At 39.6% G+C, this 19,038-nt stretch overlaps 1 protein-coding gene across 1 annotated transcript; it reads left to right on the plus strand.

Moving 5' to 3' along the window:
• The first annotated feature begins 16,196 nt into the window (after positions 1-16,196).
• LOC145985593 (protein GVQW3-like) lies at positions 16,197-16,868 on the plus strand. The gene has a single exon (XM_083119663.1). It carries the CDS (start codon positions 16,197-16,199, stop codon positions 16,866-16,868), a length of 672 nt encoding a protein of 223 aa, XP_082975789.1.
• Positions 16,869-19,038: the final 2,170 nt, after the last annotated feature.

The raw sequence follows: 19,038 nt of genomic DNA on the forward strand, positions 1-19,038 counted from the left end.
CTCGCCCCTCCATAATCGCAGCCACTGTAATTATCCAATTGCAAATGAAATCTCTATTTTGCACTTTATTGATTATAACACCGTATAATAGCTTGTTACCACACTGATATCCAAGACATTCAGTTCGTCACGTGATTAAAGCTTGGTTCTGATAGGCAGGTCCTATAATTCAATACGAAAATACATTCTCCTGGGGGTTTTCCGGAAGTAAAAATATTACCGCAACTGTAAATATAAAAAAGATTGCAACTTGACAGTTTCCGGTCAGCAGTTGATTGACTTGAAAGTAATGAGAATTTTATTTGCAAGGATTCGTAAGATTTGTAAGATTTAATAAGCAAAAATAATCATTTTATTTGTAGAAAAGAAACGTAGAGTTTCTAGTTTAAATTAGTACTAAAAATATCCTCAACGTGTGTCCGTCTCGATACACACTATGGATTATCAATATTCAATATGTATATTTTGTGTGCATATTAATCGCTCAGACAAGAATTCACAACCACAGTACCACAAGACGATGTACTAAAACATCGGCGTAAAGTTTATGGCATGGTTTGTGCGTAGAGTGTTAGAGAAACATTTTATTTATAAACGTTCCAGGCATCGAGCTAACTCGCTGGCGGAGTAAGTTGAACCACCAAAGGTTCCGAGTGCGAGTCGTCGACTGGGTGTTCCTCTATAACTGTCCCTTCATGAATCTCGCCGAATCATCATTCATTCTCATCTTCGCGATGAACCTAAACGGGTATAAAAACCACGTCTAATACAAATATCCAAGTTTTAAGACATTGAACTCTATTGCGATTGTAGAGGCGAGAAGGCATGTACGAAAAGCCATTATTCTACATTATGCGCATGTTTCAACTCGAGTCATCGTCCTCGAGTGACAAAAACGGAGTTTTGCGCACGTCCATCTGTGACGTGATTATTCCACTCCGGAAACTTTTGGATATCACCTCGCGGAACCAACGCACGCCCGGACGTCCCCTGCGATGCAAATGATGGAAGGCGACCGAGGCGACCCCGCCCGGCACCCCGCGGAGCTATCCATGACTCGGCATGGACCTCCTTCGCGAGCGGCCGCCAGGTGACAAGTCAGAAAACAAAAGAGTGGCGTCAATGCAGGCGGGAGTCGCCCTGTTCAACAAACAGTCTGGAGCTAGATGGCGCTGAGATAGGGCGACCTCCTCGCCACCTCTCAGGGTTAATGCTGTCCCTATTAATTCCTTATGAAATTCAAATGCAGACCTCGGTTTCTGTCCAGGGAAAACGAAGTATGAAGTGCGAGAGTGTCCTACTCCTGTAAGCCACTACCTTTGTTTTCCGACAGTGAAATTTTCACATGCATAGTATACAGGTGTGTTCCATAACCAGCAAAACCCCGAGAACTTACTAAGCCTGTGGTCAAATTGGATCCGGTTTCGGAAGAACTTTTGCTCTGACATGTTGATGACGGACGTTCCGCGATGTGTTGGTCACATTGCACCAGGGAAAGATCGTCAGTGTTCGTGGAGCATGTATCGTAATGTTACTGTTGGATTATCCTTTATTGAACATGCTACTGGAAAGATTTTGAAAGGTGTGTGGTGAGTTTCACGCACCTTTTTCCAACTCTATTGCAAGAAACGTCAATATGCTGCCCCTTCTGGCTAATCGCGTCGGTTAGGATAGATAAATGAAGAATGGAACTGATGAAGGGGCACTCAAAAAGGAAATCCGAGGTCTAGTCCAGCACTCATCAGATGGAAATTTCGCCAAAAGTGGTAGAAAAGGAAAGTCAAATAAAACAAACCAATCAATCATCGCTGGAAATTTCCCACTGTCACACTTTTACCACACACACACACACACACACGTATGTATATATATATATGTATATATATATATATATATATATATATATGTGTATATATATATATATATATATATATATATGTATATATACTGTGTGTGTGTCCCTTATCCTATCTGTGGATACATTGGGCGAGCTTTTCTTTCCCCGAAATTCTGCCGTTTCTACAGGGTGTATCAGAAGTCCCTTACCACACCTTGTAAAATCCGGTGATGTATTTTCATGGAATTTGATATGGGCGATACAAAATAGGCCTAGGGGGACACCTTTTGGAGTGTGTCACGGGGACGGCCGACATCTTGGTTCCGCCATCTTGAATTCAACCTTTTTATTTAAAATGATAGGTGGGTCATGTGATACATGACCATAGGCTAGAATTTCATCAGGATGTCAAATCTGAAATCAGATTTCATGTAACTTCATTTAGTGTAAAGTTATTGGCAGCTGAAAGTGATGTTTACCTGTTTATTGCAGGTGCTGAACCATGCCGTTAACAACTGACCACAGACATTGGGAGAAGCGTCTGAACACGTGCATTGCCCAGCACGGACAACATGTAGAGCACATTCTGTAACAGGTAAACATCACTTTCAGTTGCCAATGAAATTAATGAAGTTAAATGAAATCTGAGGTAAGGGACTTCTGATACACCCTGTGTGCTGAACCTATCTAGATTTAAACTTTTTATGCACGTTTAGAATAACCATGATGGATTCTACAGTGTAAATTGCTATTTAAATCAGTGGATTGTGCCTCCGCTGGAAATCGAACCAGGGAACTACATGATTTTGAACTATACGTTTCAGAAACGAAGGCAGAGCATCTTTCTTTTTATGTAAAGAGATGGATCACTCCGCCTCCGCAGTGTAGCCAGCACATGCGACGCACCTGCTTCATTCACACTTTGGCACGCGCTTATCGTAATAACCAAAGCTTTCCGCGTGTCACGACCTCATCACCTGCGCCAATTTCACGGGGTCCGCTCCCTCGCTTGTTTGTTTCTCCGGCCGTATGCTCTCGCGGAAGTGGCTATTCGTCACCCGAACACCGAGGACAGCCGTGGAGAATCGGCAGCTGCGCACCCCCTCTAGCGGCTGAGAGCCAAACTTCGTTGCGGCAGACAATATAAAACTTATTTCGTGTTGGGGACGTCGCCAACGGGTGGATAAGGATGGACTCCAGCCCACCTTGAAATACCCAAATTGACTATATGAGAAATTTTCAGAATCATTGATACTTGAGCTGTGGGCATAGACGGGTCGACCGGTTTGATCCCCTCCTAAGTCAAATAGAGACAAACATAGAAAGAGAAGTAAAGAAACGGAGATACAGTGGAAGAAAGAGAGCGAAAAAGAAAAAGAGCACAAACAGAAAGAGGGAAAATAAAATAAATGAAGTGCGAACAAAAGAGAGAACGAGGAAGAAACGACAAAGAAAAGAGAATCTTACCATCGATTGATATCAGAGCAGATGTTCCTTCACAAAGCGAGAGCAGCCAAATGAGTAGTGACGGCTCCAGCCTGAAATAAGTAGGGGGGCTACAGATTTCGGAGTCAAATTCTCGGGGGGCTAATTAATACCGACTAAAATGTACTTACTTCATACTTTTAGGGTATAATTAAATTATATCGCTTGCATATTTTACAATCAGAACTCAAAATAAATCAATGAGATGTTGCATTTTGTTCCATCATATACAAAAGTACTTTTAGGCACGAATCTTTTATGTCAAATAAAATGCAATAATTATATTGTTTCTTTTCCAAAGCCATTATTGAGTGGGATAATATCAGTCTTACTATTCATGTGAAGAGTACAAAATACTCCATAGAAACTACACTCATTACATTATGAACTCGCTGGATATTCGTATAAATACTACACGTAACACTATTTCTATGTTTCTATGTTGCTAAAATGAGAAAATGAGCCACAGCCACAACATTTTTTAAATCCAAAGATTTTGCAAGCTCTTCAAAGGACAGAACAGATAGAGCACTCAACCTCTCGTCACCAATTACTTTCGAAGGTTTGTCGCAAGCAACCGTTGATGGGGATATGAACATTTAAATAACACAAAGCTTATAAAGTTCGTAAAATGAAATTTTGAATATTCCAATCATTGCAAGCAGCTGCTGAAGGTCTTCATTTTGGCTTCCATTCTGCCTCATAGTGCGCCATGACTCTAAACTGTCCAAATCACAACAGTAGGAAGCACATAAAGATTGTAGCTTTTTTCATGCTTCAGAAAAGTGGCACTAGCTTAATAAAGTAGGAATTACTTGAATATAAACTGTATTAATGATACAATTTTCTCTTCCATGATCTTGTTCAACGACTGGAATTCAGAACTTGTGCCACTCTCAAGGAACAAAAATATTTTCACTACAATCCACCTCCACTACGAAACAAACATATTGACATAAAATCAATGAATATATGTAGTGGCAATTCTTGCACTGGGCATTTTGGTTAGAGAAGTGACTGCTGAAGATTATAATTTTATTTCAGAATACGAATGCTCTGAATATTGATCAGAATTGGATCAATAGTTTTATGAGATTTGCTTCAAAGATTGATTCTTCTGCACGGAATCAAATTTCGCCACTTTGACAGTACCTCAGAAATTATTTTCTAACATCACAAATATAGCATGTAGGCCTAGGCTTGCGAGGAATGAAATTGGCCCAAGCGTGCTGAATTTTGCATAGTATGCATTGGATTTGTATTAAGATCCACTATATATACAGAAGCTAATTGGGACGAGACCTACAGCTTATAGTGGAATCCGAGCCACTTAATGATATGTGCCTCCACCGGGGATCGAACCCGGGACCCCTTAATTTCAAGGCAGCAGCATTGCTGCTAGATAATTAGGGCGGGGAGGTCCAATATTAATATTTCCAATTCTTAACATTTAACAATTAGTTACTTTTTTGTACTTTTGATTTCTTAACGTCCTATTTCTCCCTCTTGAATATTTGCAACGATAAGGATAGATATAACGATGAAAACAATGAGAGAACACTCATACGTATACGTCATACCATTGTCGGTACTCGAATGAAAAACTATCAAACAGAAAAGAACATTGACGGCTCTTTAGATGTTGAACGTTGTCCTACTTAAAAAAATCATTTTACACATCTGTTAGATTTATTCAGAAATATAGCAATACGATTTATGGAGCCTAATAATGTACACGTTTAGCTTCATATGCCAACAATTAAAGAACAATCTCACAGTCACTGAATACGTCGTCCACCTACGAGGCAGGTAACGGATTTCGTAGCAGGTTTGGCTGGCATTCATGATTGGCCCATTACGTAGTATCAAATGGTAGCCACTGCTATCCAGGCATATCTCCATATGCCCCCCTGGCATATGTACTTGAACATTGTACTTGCCTCAATGGAATTTTAATAATGGAAAATGGAAAATTAAACTTTTCAAGTTTTCGATCAAAATGCATCTACCGTACTACAAAAATATTGGGGGCTACGGGGGGCTGAGACCGGTTTGGGGGGGGGGGGTCCCTGCAAATGAGAAGACCTCCACGCGGCTTGGTATCGGACGGAAGCTTAGAACTTTTCACGAACGCTTATGGAAGTTTTACCTTATTAGAGTCAACAACTCCCGGCGCGAGACCCGCCTTTATGACAGTGATCCGCTGTTGTCGTGTTTACGAAGTTCCCTTAGAAACTTAGAAGTTTTATTTAGCGGGATGTAAGTGTAAATTTAGAGCCAAAATCATCAGAAATTGGGCATTTGTGAAAATCATTAATGGGGGGGGGGGTAGATCACTGCTGAACCTCAAGATTTATGGCTGTTGTTCCCCTGGTATGGAGGGATAAAGGTAGTCAAATGATGTCAGAGATGAACATGGAGCTAACAAAATCCGCCCCCCCCCCCCCAAACTTATTTTGTCTACGGAAGGGGACGGCAATCACTGTTCTACTGTATATTGTACACTCACCAGCAATAAAAATGGGATAAGTAGATCCTGAAATACTCGCTTCCCTGCAAGGCGTTATGTGTGTTGTCTAACTCTACGGCCATAAGTGAATTTTCAATGGCATATTCTATCACCGCCGAGGAGCTAGGCAATACACATGACACCTTGCAGGAAAGCAAGTACTTCAGTCTCATTTTTGTTGCCGGTGACTGTACAATTGGCGGCAAAGAGAATGGTGGGAATCCATTGCTATTTTCTTTCTTGATTTCGTTTCATATCTTGTGCTTTTAAGAAATGAAATTGAATTTAAGCTAGAGCAGAGACTGTCCCGTGCTTATTGCTCCATATTTCAATTCTTCAGTCTCACGATACGGAAGAGGTGGTGAATGACATGATTGGCAACTTGACCATTATTAATTACCCTTGACGTTTCGATAAATTTTCAATCATATCATGTACATTATAGGCCTAAAATAATATATAAACGGAGTAATGCCGGCAAAGTATCACGCAAGAGCGTAAATACCACAAAAGCTATCACGTTTTTGTTTTAGCGAACAATAGAAAGATTTTGAGGAGATCATCCTCAACAGAAGAATACACCCTTTAAAATTATTAACAATAAAAACGAAAAATGTTGGTGGAAGGTATGAAAAATTTTACTGCAAGCTTGACAGGCGAATGCAAGACAATGGAAATGTCAACAGTGTAAGAAAAATAACTCTTCAACAATCGTGTCCTTGCTTTTGTTCCTACGGAACAATCTAATTAGAAGATGGACTGACTGGACAAATGTATATGTAGTATGTTTCTTATGTTGTACAACTGGAGTGAAGTTACAGAAAGAGGTCCAGGGATATGCATTATCATGATACGAGAAGCTATAAATCTGCATGCGTGCGCTATGAACATGCACGTTGCTGCTATCCGTTTCCCAAACGTCAAAAATAATTCTTTCGTACGCCATGACTCCACTGGGTATCATAATTCCGGCTCAGCAACAGTGCCGCCATCATGTGCCCGCCTCGTAAATTAACATGGATCCTTGAGAAACAAAGAAGCTGCGCTGAGCGTGAGGAAAAGATTGATTTCACCGTGTATTCTCTACTTCATCTGAAAAGATACCACGTGCCAGTGGCGACGCTTAAGGGCGCGTGGGGGGAGGGGGGCTTTTTGTCTCTTTTTGCCCCAGCACTATGGCATCTTATTGCTAAGCCTTATATATGAAGAGAAAGCAAACTATCCTTGATCCTCCAGTTTTTTCACCCAATCGCCAGTACTGCCAGGTGCTATAGATAGACAGTTGCGTTTTCAGTTAATTTGGAGGGGCTGGTGGGAGACACGCCCTTTTATGTCTCACTTTTAAAAATAAGAATTTAAAGTGAGTAATAAATACATGGTAAAATATGAGTGACTGCATTTCTGTTAACAAAGTTTCAGGACTGTATAGTCCAGCGGCTTTCTATCCTTCTCAGCTACCACACCCAAAGTATTTTCCATGTTTTTTCTCAGTTATTTAAGTTGAACGCTAAATCCTGACGCATTGGGCTAAAATGTCCATTTTGCCTTGGATATATTTTAAACTATATCAGGAATGTAGGTCACTAGCCATATATCATAAATTATCATTCATTATCATCGCCGTGATTAACCTAGAGAAAAACGACCCTAAAAACAAAAAAAACACTAAATTTAACTTAAAAGACTTCGGCTTCAGATATTGCAAATCAATACAAACTTGCGCTATATATATGAATATTTTAATATTTCTACTACTTTAGTTATGTTCAGTGTGTGCATGTGTCGCATGTATGTGTGTGTGTGTGTATGTGAGAGAGAGGGGGAAGGGGTAGTCATTCTACGTACGACATTAATATTATAGAATCCACCAATGTGAAATATTTGATATGAAAAATCAAGTTCCAGAACATATCCAAATTATTAATGAAAATATCCAAATGATAATTAACAAATAATGAATGACCTTTAAGGTTCTGTATGAATCGAATAAAAACTTCCAAATGATATCTGGTTTGTTTCTAACATACACTAATGTTCACTAATTGTGCTGTGATGTAAATGCAACAGCCAATAAATCTCTGAATATTCAGGACAAACCACGGGTGTCTGCTGGATATCCATGATATCTTAGATACCCATTACTTTCAGCACGAATATCCAAAATGTATAACGTATCTTTGCCTGCTATATGGGTAAGTCGTTTCAAATTTTCCAATTGCCCAGTTAATAAACATCTACGAATAAAAGAAAAAGTACGCCATTCAAGAAACGAACACCTTTCTGCAGAATGATATCAATATTTCTTCCCGTATTCTTTCATGCAAGTGGCATCATGGTGGCCTCGCGTGCAGCTATTTTATTTAACAACATCCAGCGCGGATGCTGGCCCAGGCTACCAACAATGAGTCATCAAGTAATGGACGAAGAAAGGAAAAATGGCTACATTAATTGGAGGCATGCTGTGCCGCATTCGAACCAAAGCCCAGAGGTAGTTCTTTTATTCAGAAAGCCATAAGAAAAGAATAAGTGTCAGAGACAATTGGACGGAAGAGAGACGGTTGTAGAAGTCGAAGACAGTGTTGCCACACATTGATGGCAAAGAGTTACCTTCACTGCATTAAAAAAAAATCCTTTCCTTAACCATGACATTCTGGATAACATGAAAAAGAAACTGAATTATAATCTATAATCTCTAAATTTGCGGCCATCATAAAATTGTTGGCTCGCACTCACTCCTCATTGACACCCCCCCCCCCCCCCGGTCCCTTCTTCCATGGAGAACCACACAAACTATATTTCCAAGTGGAGAATTTTAACATTTTCGGTATTTGTGCCAATATATGAAGAATATTTCAAAACTGGCAATTCAAAACTGTTATTGGCAAATTTTAGCGAAAATTGTGCTCCCATCATTTCTACACTGTAAAAAAATGCAATTTTGTGTACGTTTTTGTACATTTTGTACTTTCTAGAAACTATTTTCGTTCACTTAGAACAGATAAATTGCGTTTAGGGGGCATGTTTGCCTGTAGCCTAAGTTCTCCCTCTCTTCGAAGTTGATTCCCTGATAAATAATTTATATCTCCATATTCATCACCACTTTCCTCGTCACTCAGCATGTTATTTTCTGAAGGGCAGGTGTATATAGCAGCATTTGTTAGCTGTTGGTCACACCCTTTCAGAATCTGTGAAGTAAAAGAAAATCTACAAATAATCTAACAGAACACACACAGTCTATGTATTATACATACATACGGATTGATACGTTTTTGTAAATCGTAGAAGTTGAAAAGTGAGAAAAAAAGCAGAAATAGAATAGTATGATATGGATTACACATGAGAGTAAACATTAGCAAAGGTTTTAATGTTGGCATTTAAACAATGTAAGAAATCCATATGTATCGGTGTAAAATGTAATAATAAAAATAACGGTATAGACTATCATTGCAAAAAAAAACACGTAGCGGTCAGTGCTCAGCGCCCCATTTCAGGCGCATATGATTATAAATAACGATGTACCCTAACGCTCCCACTGCCCCATTTTTGGGACAGAACATATTTCAAGTTTTTAACAGAATTAATTAATGAAAAATTAGCAAGTAAATTGCATAGGGTGCTTCCTAAATGTACTCCAGTTAGAAAAAAATTGCATGACATGCAAATAAATTAATTAATTACTGTTATACTTACGTATTTCGAACCTACATCTTATAGGACAACGCACACCTCTCTTACAACAATGCCTGCCAGACTCACAGTGCTGCTGCAAACGGCGTACTGTCAAGGTCATGTGCAGGAGTGCCAACACAAACAAAATCCGTTGTAACTAAGTACTAACTTTTGAAAAATTCAAAACCATAGCGCCCCAAAAAATGGGGCGGTGGGGATATATGGGTTAACTTAATTTTCGTTAAATTACAACAAACTTAATGCATTTAAAAATGTAAAAGTAGAAATAACAAAATTCAGAGTAAACACGTATATACCTAAAAAGTTACTATTCAAATGTAACTCAATAGTATATATTTGAAGATTAACATCTTGTTTCTATACTTTATTTTAGCACATCACAATTCCCGTCCGTGACAAGAACAAAGTTAATGTAAACAATCAAACGTGGCTTTTCATAAATCCTATAATTGTTCGAATGCCAGTTGTGCAGTAATCTTACGCGAAGGAATATAGTTCGTGGGATAAAGCCACGTGGGTACTATATTTTGAGGGCCTTATAATATGATTTGTACAACTACGACAAATATATTCATGTCCAAAATAACTTAAAAACTAACACATAGGAAAGGAACTATTTCTCAGAGAAGTCACATGGTTTTGTTTACATTAACTTCGTTGTTACAGTGTGTGGAGAATAGTTACAATTACACTAATTGCTTGTATGACACTGTTCAGCATAAGAGGAGATATTTTCTTCCAGCTTGCAACACTGCTTGGGAGTGAATCTTGGAGCTTTCTGTTGGACCTTATTAAGGGGCAATTGTTTTAACACTCCAGCAGTCTTCTCACCTGGAGGAATCCTTGGGCGAAATTCATAATATCCGCCTTTTGACAGGACATTAATCAGCTCGCTCGCTTTGTGCCTCTTCTTAGTTATGGACACCTCTCTCCAGGTTGAGGCAGGAAGACCCGTGGGGGGTGGAAAGTGCCCTGTCATCCGCCGCTGGCCCTCCCCCTCCCCCCTCCGAGCTGTGAATAGCCTCATCCGGGGGTAAACCAAGGAGGAAAATACGTGAATTAGTAGCGATTACGGACCATTTATCAGGAGAGCCAATATCTGGCGTTGCGTGACTGGAATCCTCGACGGTTGCCGTTACTTCGGTTCGCAGATCCCTCGGGCCCAAACCGAGCGACGTTGACATACGCCTCTCTTTGTGGGAGCTATCGTATTGTTCCTGTCAGATATGGTACCGAGACGAGGCTCAGACCGAGAACGTGGTTAGAAATTCGAGACGAAAACGAGACCACGCACTTGCAGATTTTTCGAGACGAAACTAACGAGGCAGGCGCGTGTACAATCGAGATTTTAGTATAGTACCAGCAGAATGAAATAACCACCCCGTGGCATAACAGACGTGCAAGCCTCACTCCCATCAGAGGTGAAAGATCATCAAACCAGTTACGGGTGACGTGTGGTCAGCACGACGAACCCTCAATACTAGCAGAATGAAAACTATAGGAAAATTATTCCTAAACTAACATTGCTTTACTATGTACTTATACGGACATATCAAGTGTGTCTGTGTGGGGGGGGAGGGGTGAGACAGAGAGAGAGATAGAAATGCGGTAGTCTAGTCGGTACCGGTAGGGGGAATGCTACGCCAGAAACTCTGGTTTGATTCCCGGAGAGGTGAGTTCATGTGGGAATATTTCCGGAATCAACCCTGAATAAAGCCAGGTGCGGATCCACGTGGAGAGCGACAGGGGCGATAACCCCTCACATCTGCCAGACTTTTAGATATACTATATCGTGCCTAATATTTTTGAAGACTCAGATGTTCTGTCTTTTATCGCCTAGTTTGAAAGGCTAGAGAATATTATTAAAGTTTGAGTTAAGTCCACTTTATGCTCATGTTAAGTCAATCGAAACTGGACCTACTTTTTAAATCTGGGTTCGAACCGCTGTGCAATATGCCTCAAAAGGGGATCGAACCCGAAACCTCTTGAGATAATACGTTTTTGTGTTCTTTATTTATTCGCTTTACTTCTCATATCTAATCTTTCACTTTACCGTGACAATGGGAGGAATTATGATAACGGCATATAATAGTAACCATCTGTTCAGGCCACGACCTCTTTATTTTTGCAAAAGAATATGTAGAACGTGGAAATTAGCTTGGTTCCTGTTTACAGTACGATATATTGTTTACATAAAACAGTGCAAGTGCATATATTCAGGATAAATCAAGTTTTTAAAGGTATCGTAGATTTGTAGCGTGAAAGGAGACTTCAGACAGAAAAGCCTTTTTTTGAGAACAGTCGTGGAAGTTCGTGCTGTGACGTGCTGAGTTCGTTCTTCGTACTATATGGATATCGACATTCGAGACGGAACAGGGCGTTTGGACACCGAGACGAGAGAGAGACGAATGTTTATAAATCGAGACGAGACCGAGAACATTGCATGTCTACATATATGTGGATCATTTTGAAAACAATTCATGCTGACATGGGCGTCGCCAGAAATTTTTGCGGGGGAGGGGGCAAATGATAAAAGTTGAATAGTAGCAAAATAATAAGTATTATTACCACGGTTATAAATGTTATTATACAATAATAAATATTATAAACTAATAAAAATAAATTTTATTCAAAAATAATAATTATTATTAATTATTATTATGTAAATGGGGAGACTCGATCCACCAAACGAATGAATACCAGCACAACTATTTTCCAATATTTCTTTTGCATCTTATGCAGTTAGTATCTGAAAAACATTTTGATATTAACTTTTGCACGTTTTGTTCAAGAAAAGGCTTAAATGTTAGGGGGATTAGGGATTATTTCTTTCATAAAGTGTGTTATCTGACTTCTCACCTATAACTGTAATTATTAGAATTTTGAAAACTGTGGAACCATTTGTTCTTTGGATGAAATGGTAGAATATAACCTTGTTCCTGTATTTTTCACTCAATGTTTTCCATTAAATGCATATTTACTTTCATCAGTCTGTTCCAATACTAACTAAATTAACTTTATTTCTGTTCTTAACAATAAGAGTAACAAGACTTAGGCTTTCTTGTATCCTTAAATGAACGATGTCAATTTCCAGGGGGGGTCGACCGACCCATTCGACCCCCCCCCCCCCGCCTTCCGACGCCCATGCATGCTGGGTATTTGGCTGGGCAACGCTTGTGCATGTGAACTGTCTTAGTCGCGCGATACGCTGACCAATCACTGATGCTGTCTAGAATATTTTTTTTAGTTGATATGAAACAGTGAGCATGTCCTCCCATTGGCAAAAGTTCATTCAACGACGTATCCGACTGACGCACATACATTACGTAAGAAATCAAAATAAGGTTCGCGTGCCGGAGGGCCATTCAATTATTAAGAAATGGGGAAATGGCGTTGTTTCGTCAAATGCTTCCAGTCACGAAGTCTCGTCCTCCCCTTGGAGAGAGTATGAAGAAATTTTAACTGCCCTGCTTCTTATGCTTCCGTTCAAAATAAAACCCACAGATGCAGCTGGCTTTAGTGGTCTCCGTTCCCAGCGCCTGTTAAAAACTCTAAAAATGGTCTCCCGCACGTCCATTGTTACTGCCCGTCGTCGGCAGTGTTCCCGAACTCGGAAACATTTCACTAGGCGGAGGGATTTCTTTTCCCCCGAAAAAAGCCTAAACCAGGCCCGGATTTGAGGGGAGGCTTCGCTCCCCGGCCCTTCACCAGCAAAGGGACCTCCACTGGGGAAATCGTATTGTAAAGGGACACAAAACGAAACACTCAAACACATATACATATACGTACATATAACCCTCTGTTATGATTTGTTATAAAAGTTGTACTTAAATTGTCAATGATGGGTATCACGATATTGTTAGTCCCAGACTTTCTCATATTTGAAATCCTGGCATGACCAAAACGTAATATAATTTAACAAAAGTTAAAAGACGAGAGGACTGATGTACATTCAGCCAGCCCCCTCATATTTCAATGGTTAGCTCTCTCGCTTTTGGTGAAATCAGTCCTATGTTCGATCACAGATGGCAGTTTTAAAATTTCGGTGTTGGCTCAGCATCGTAAGGTGAGGATAATTAGAGAGCAACATGACTCTCTTTCAGGGTACGAAATCATTTTAAACTGGTGGGGGGAGAAATATATTAATCTAGAAACCCCTCCCTTCTCCCATATACGATATACATATTTATAATGTTATTTAAAAAAAGGTAAAGTGCTCCCCTGTGCTTAGCACCACGCCATGTAGCCGTATAGGGGTGTGGGGGTAAAGGCGGTCAGGGGCGTGATGCTGATCACATCAACCACACTTTCTTGATCTGATCGTGAGTGGGGGTGATGTGATCACCATCACGCCCCTGACCGCCTTTACCCCCCAGTTTCCCCCAGGAGCGCAGCCAGTTAATAATGTTATTAAAAGTACAAATATATTACTAAATTAAAAATATATTATTTTATTATTAATAATAATTACAAAATAAAATTGTCGGTTTTATTTATATATGAAATATTATAAAGTAGCAAACTACTTGTACTTCCTTTACTAACTGGTTAAAGACGTTATTAAATTATAAAATAGTTGAATCTTTTATTATGTGTACGGGTAAGTTTTTATTTAGTTATATATTATTTTGCATTCTTGTTTTACTTTTATTGTGTGTATTGATGTAGAATTGTCTATGATCTCTTGAGAGAGAAAAAGCATTGAACACTCACAACTACACTAATTTGTGTATGTTTTCGATATTATTCTTTGTACAGTATATTTGAAATTAGAAGTAATTGCTTATCTTTTGTTTGTTGTAACAAAAACTCTCCCTCCGGAAATTTTTGGTGGGGGGAATTTTGAGGCCTAGATTGTTTGTGGGGGGAATTCCCCCCCGTCCCCCCAGGATTTCGCACCCTGCTCTCTTTCTTCCACTTCATTTGTATCTATCTTTTTACTATCTTAATTTTCTTCCTTTGTTTCTTTATCTTCCATTCCTCCTTTCCCTTTTCTTTGTTTCTTCCTCTTTCTTTCCTCCTCTCTCTTTTCTTTTTCTTCCTCTTTCTCATTCTTTTCTCCTTTCCATTTTCTTTGTTCCTTCCTCTTTCTTTTTATTTTCTTCTTTCCATTTTCTTTGTTTCTCCCTCTTTCGTTCTTGCCATTCCCCTATCTCCGAATTCCTGCTGTCTCTCGTTTCATCTATTTTATCTTGCTCATGTTATCTTTTTCCCCCTCCTCTCTACATCTATCTTTCTGTCTGTCCTTCATTCTATTTTCTCTATATTTTCTTGGCGATGTTCACTCTCTTTTGGGGACATGGTTAAAAATGGTTGGCAACACTGGAGATCTGTCGATTCCAGCACGCCTGAGGAATGTAGTTCGCATGCAAGTCAAAAATATAACAAGATATTATCTCCACATTTTTTCCTTTCAGCAAATTGGTTATGCTTTTATTACTAATAAACATTCCGGAATTAGCGCCCCAGTTTGAACTGGGTGTCAGAAAGGAGCTAGCTGGTACTGTCTCCGATATTTATTTAAATCTGAGCCTTCCGCAATTAACCCAGAGAGATATAGAAAAGGACCTCAAACAATCAAAATTTAAAATATGCAACTTCAAAGTGCATTAATTTTATTATTGTTGTTATTATTGTTCGCGATATCGCTACCTAATATTCAGAGTTCGATTTCAGGTCTGTAGTCATGCATTGTGTGTCTGTGAGTGTGTGTTCCCCCTTCATTACTTTCATCATCATTAATCCTCATCTTCGCAATTAGCCTAAACAGGCATGAAAGCGGCGTGATAGTAAGAAATATACATAAATACGAGGCATGAGTGGAAAGTAATATCACTATCGTCATAACTTATAGCCTACAGCCAGCTTCCATGGTAGCACAGCGCCCTTCGACGCAAACTTATCAATAGATGGCAGCACTGAAGCTTATAAGTTATACAGTGCGAGCAATTACTTTGCAATCATCCCTCGTATATACGTCAAATAATCATAGCATTTTTTTATGATACGTATAACTTTAAATTCCCGACGTATTTTGAGGAATGGTGTAGACATGACCATTCGACGCTATGAACACACGAAAAAGAAAAGGTACTGAATATACGCAACCATGCAGCACAGACTCATAACTCCACTAATGGCTTGAATTTGTAATTACTATGAACAAAATGTATGGCTAATCAAGAAACAATCAGGTAGATATCTCCTTGGTGTGTCTGGAGAAGTCGCATACACACTGAGATTTGGTCTTGTCTGAATTTTACAGAAACCTGTCTCGTTCTCGGTCTCGTCTCCATAAGTCTCATAAGGTCTGGTCTAGTTATCGTCTCGATTTTTACAAGCCAGTGTCGGTACCATCCTTATTTTTGACTGGACTCTTGGGGATTGTACCCAGACGAGCAAGTCTCGATCTCGACTCAAAATTCAAGACGCGACCCAAACCGAGACGAGACCAATTGTATTATGCTGTTTATACTAGTATATACGTGGTGCACACCAAAAGTACGTGCCGTTTTGTTCTGAAGTCAACATTTCTTCTCTTTTCAGGGAAATAACTATGGCATCGGAGACTTCCATCCTTCGTCTTCAAGCAGTGTCAGTTTTGTGTGCTAGGTGGCAGTAGTTGAGTGACAGTGCCTGAAGGAGTAAGACGTGTTTCTGATACTGCCTGGGGAAATGGAATTTCCGCTTGAAGAGCAACGGGTAATTGTGAAATTCCTTACCGCAGCTGGACGTTGTGCAGCCGATATTCATCGCCAACTGGAGGCCGTGTGTGGTGATAGTGCTCTTGCAGAAAACACTGTTAGGAAGTGGGTGCGTGAGTTCAAAGATGGACGAACGAGTGTGAAAGACGAGCAGAGGTCTGGACGTCCGGAAACAGCATCACCTGATGCTAACATTGACCGTGTTGAACATTTTATCATGGAAGATAGGCGTGTCACCATGCAGGAGATTTGTGATACCCTGGGGCTAACAATGGGAACAGTAGAACGAATAATCACCAAAGATTTGTGCCTAAAGAAAGTTTCCTCTCGCTGGGTTCCACGATTGCTTAGTGACGATCAAAAAGATGCTCGCGTTCGATCCTCATTCTTGGCTGACCAAGGTATTGAACTTCTGACACATCCACCATACTCACCAGATTTAGCCCCGAGTGACTTCTGGTTGTTCCCAAACCTCAAGAATTCTCTTCGTGGACGCCATTTTGCCAATAGATCATCCCTGGGAAGTGCTGTTTTCCAGTATCTAAAACATGCCTCCAAATATGACTATGCCACATGCTACACAAAATGGACTGAGCGATGGCAAATATGTATCAATAAAGAGGGAGAGTTTGTTGAAAAATAAACAGAGGTTATTTCATTGTATTTCATTTTTCTTGAAAATTAGAACGAAACGACACGTACTTTTGGTATACACCTCGTATTACGAGAACCTGGAGGAGACCGAGACGAGAACAATGCAGATGTTTACAAATCGAGACGAGTCCTAGAACGAGGCAGGCATTTACAATATACGAGGTCGAGGCAGTGTCGAATATCGTCTCGTCTTCTCTCTCGATTCCAACCTCTCTTTCCTACATTAACAAGGCGTGTGATGAGATCAACTGGGAAGTGGGGGTTGGGAACATATCGCCCGCCCTGTTAGGCAAAGCGATACGACCAAACCAGCCGGCATCTCATTTGGAACGAGAGAAATTGCGGCGGGCGTAATGAAATGCTACATTACCCGCCCCCACGATGGTTGGCCGTATTTCATCGCTCCTCGCCGCATCGTATCGCGTCGCATGCGTATTCATGAGATGATGAAGTGATTTATTTAATTGTTTAATTATCAGCGGTGGTCGAATCCCACTTTCGCACCCCACCCGCTGAATATGCCGGCTATCATGAGTCGCCGGCAGCTTACAGATCAGATCAGTGTTGCCAGATGCCAACGAATAGACAGAAACTCCAGTAAAAGCCAGGAATAGTAATAATTTTTTTTACAAAAGTTGGCATAAGAACCATGGTTATGAAATATCATGATGTTACGCCATTCTGATTCATTGGCAATCACTTGCGATCTGAAACAATTGTACTTTAAAAATAGGGTGACCATAATATTTTGACTCAAAAACGGGATATCCTAAAGAGCTCAGTTATCCCATTCGTGAAAAATTGGTTAATTCTAATTGTAAAAAAATTATTATTATTCTTTTATTACCTTATTATTATTTATTTAAGTATGGATTGTATTTTGTGCCCCTTTACCTGACAAACACACCTTGCTTTCTTTAAAATCTTTTTTGGACATACATTACGATTTCTCCTGCACTTTGTCACTAATCGAACAGTTTTGATTCGAACTAGAAAATATTTGATGAAAAGATTCTCTCGCGCTATAAGCCAGGTGAGTTGTGGAAAGAATTCCAAGCTTTCGAGTGCTAACGTCACTCGCATCATCACTTCTACCCTGAAGACGACAGTGACGTTAGCTCTCGAAAGCTTGGGATTCTTTCCACAACTCACCTGGTCGATAGCCCGAGAGAATCTTTTCTTTCTTCGTCGCCAGGAAAACTTCAAGACTTACTAGAAAATATTTATCATTCAGTAATTTATTAGGAATTGTGGAAATGCTATTTTGTATATCAGATCAACTAGGCGTTGCAGCAACACCCACTGAAATTTCTAAGCTTTACTATATCAAGTTTCCCATTTTTCAAGGTATTCCAAGCAGATACTGTAAAGGGTATCAATAGTATCTAGCAGGAAATGTGTCTCAACTTTAGACTTGGTTTTAAGCTAAGTCATAGACGTATATAAAACGGGACAAATTGTGGGTTTTTCAGAATATCGACGAGACGACCGGGACTGTCCCGGCCAAAACTGGATGTATGGTCACCCTATTTAAAAAGAAGTAAGTAATTTTCACAGAAACTATTCTACTATGCCGATGGCTGTCGTACGCGTAAGTATTTTAACTAATGTTATCATGTTTCAAAAGAATACTAGACAATGTTGCTGACAGTAGTAACAAAATAAGGGTACTAAAAAACCAGCAACTCTTGCTCTTTATTTTGATATGCGGGAGTAGGCCTATAGACAAGGAAAGTGTTAACATTTCCTAATGCTAATAAGTCAGGATCTATAAGTGATGCAATATACACAATTAAACAACTATTCCAGGGCTATTAACCCAAAAATATTAAAACTCTGAGTCAGAGTCCTAATAAAAGGACTGACACTCACTAATAGACAAAACCCGACATGATAAGACCTTGACTTTGACATACCTGCGACAACTTCCAGTTACTATATATATTTTTATAATAGAAAAATCCCGACATATTGCGGATAAAATACATGTATATGCATGCAAACAATCAACAGGATTTTGATATATTGGAGTAACAAATTCAAATGTTACATTGAAAATGTGTTAAATTTTCGATTTGGTTGCATTTTATAACGTGATGTAAGAATAATAAAATCATTATAAACTAATTAACAGCATAGGCGTGCGCACGGGTAGGAGG

This window comes from Lepisma saccharinum, chromosome 3, assembly GCF_977018435.1.
Source record: "Lepisma saccharinum chromosome 3, izLepSacc3.1, whole genome shotgun sequence".
Lineage (NCBI taxonomy): Eukaryota > Metazoa > Arthropoda > Insecta > Zygentoma > Lepismatidae > Lepisma > Lepisma saccharinum.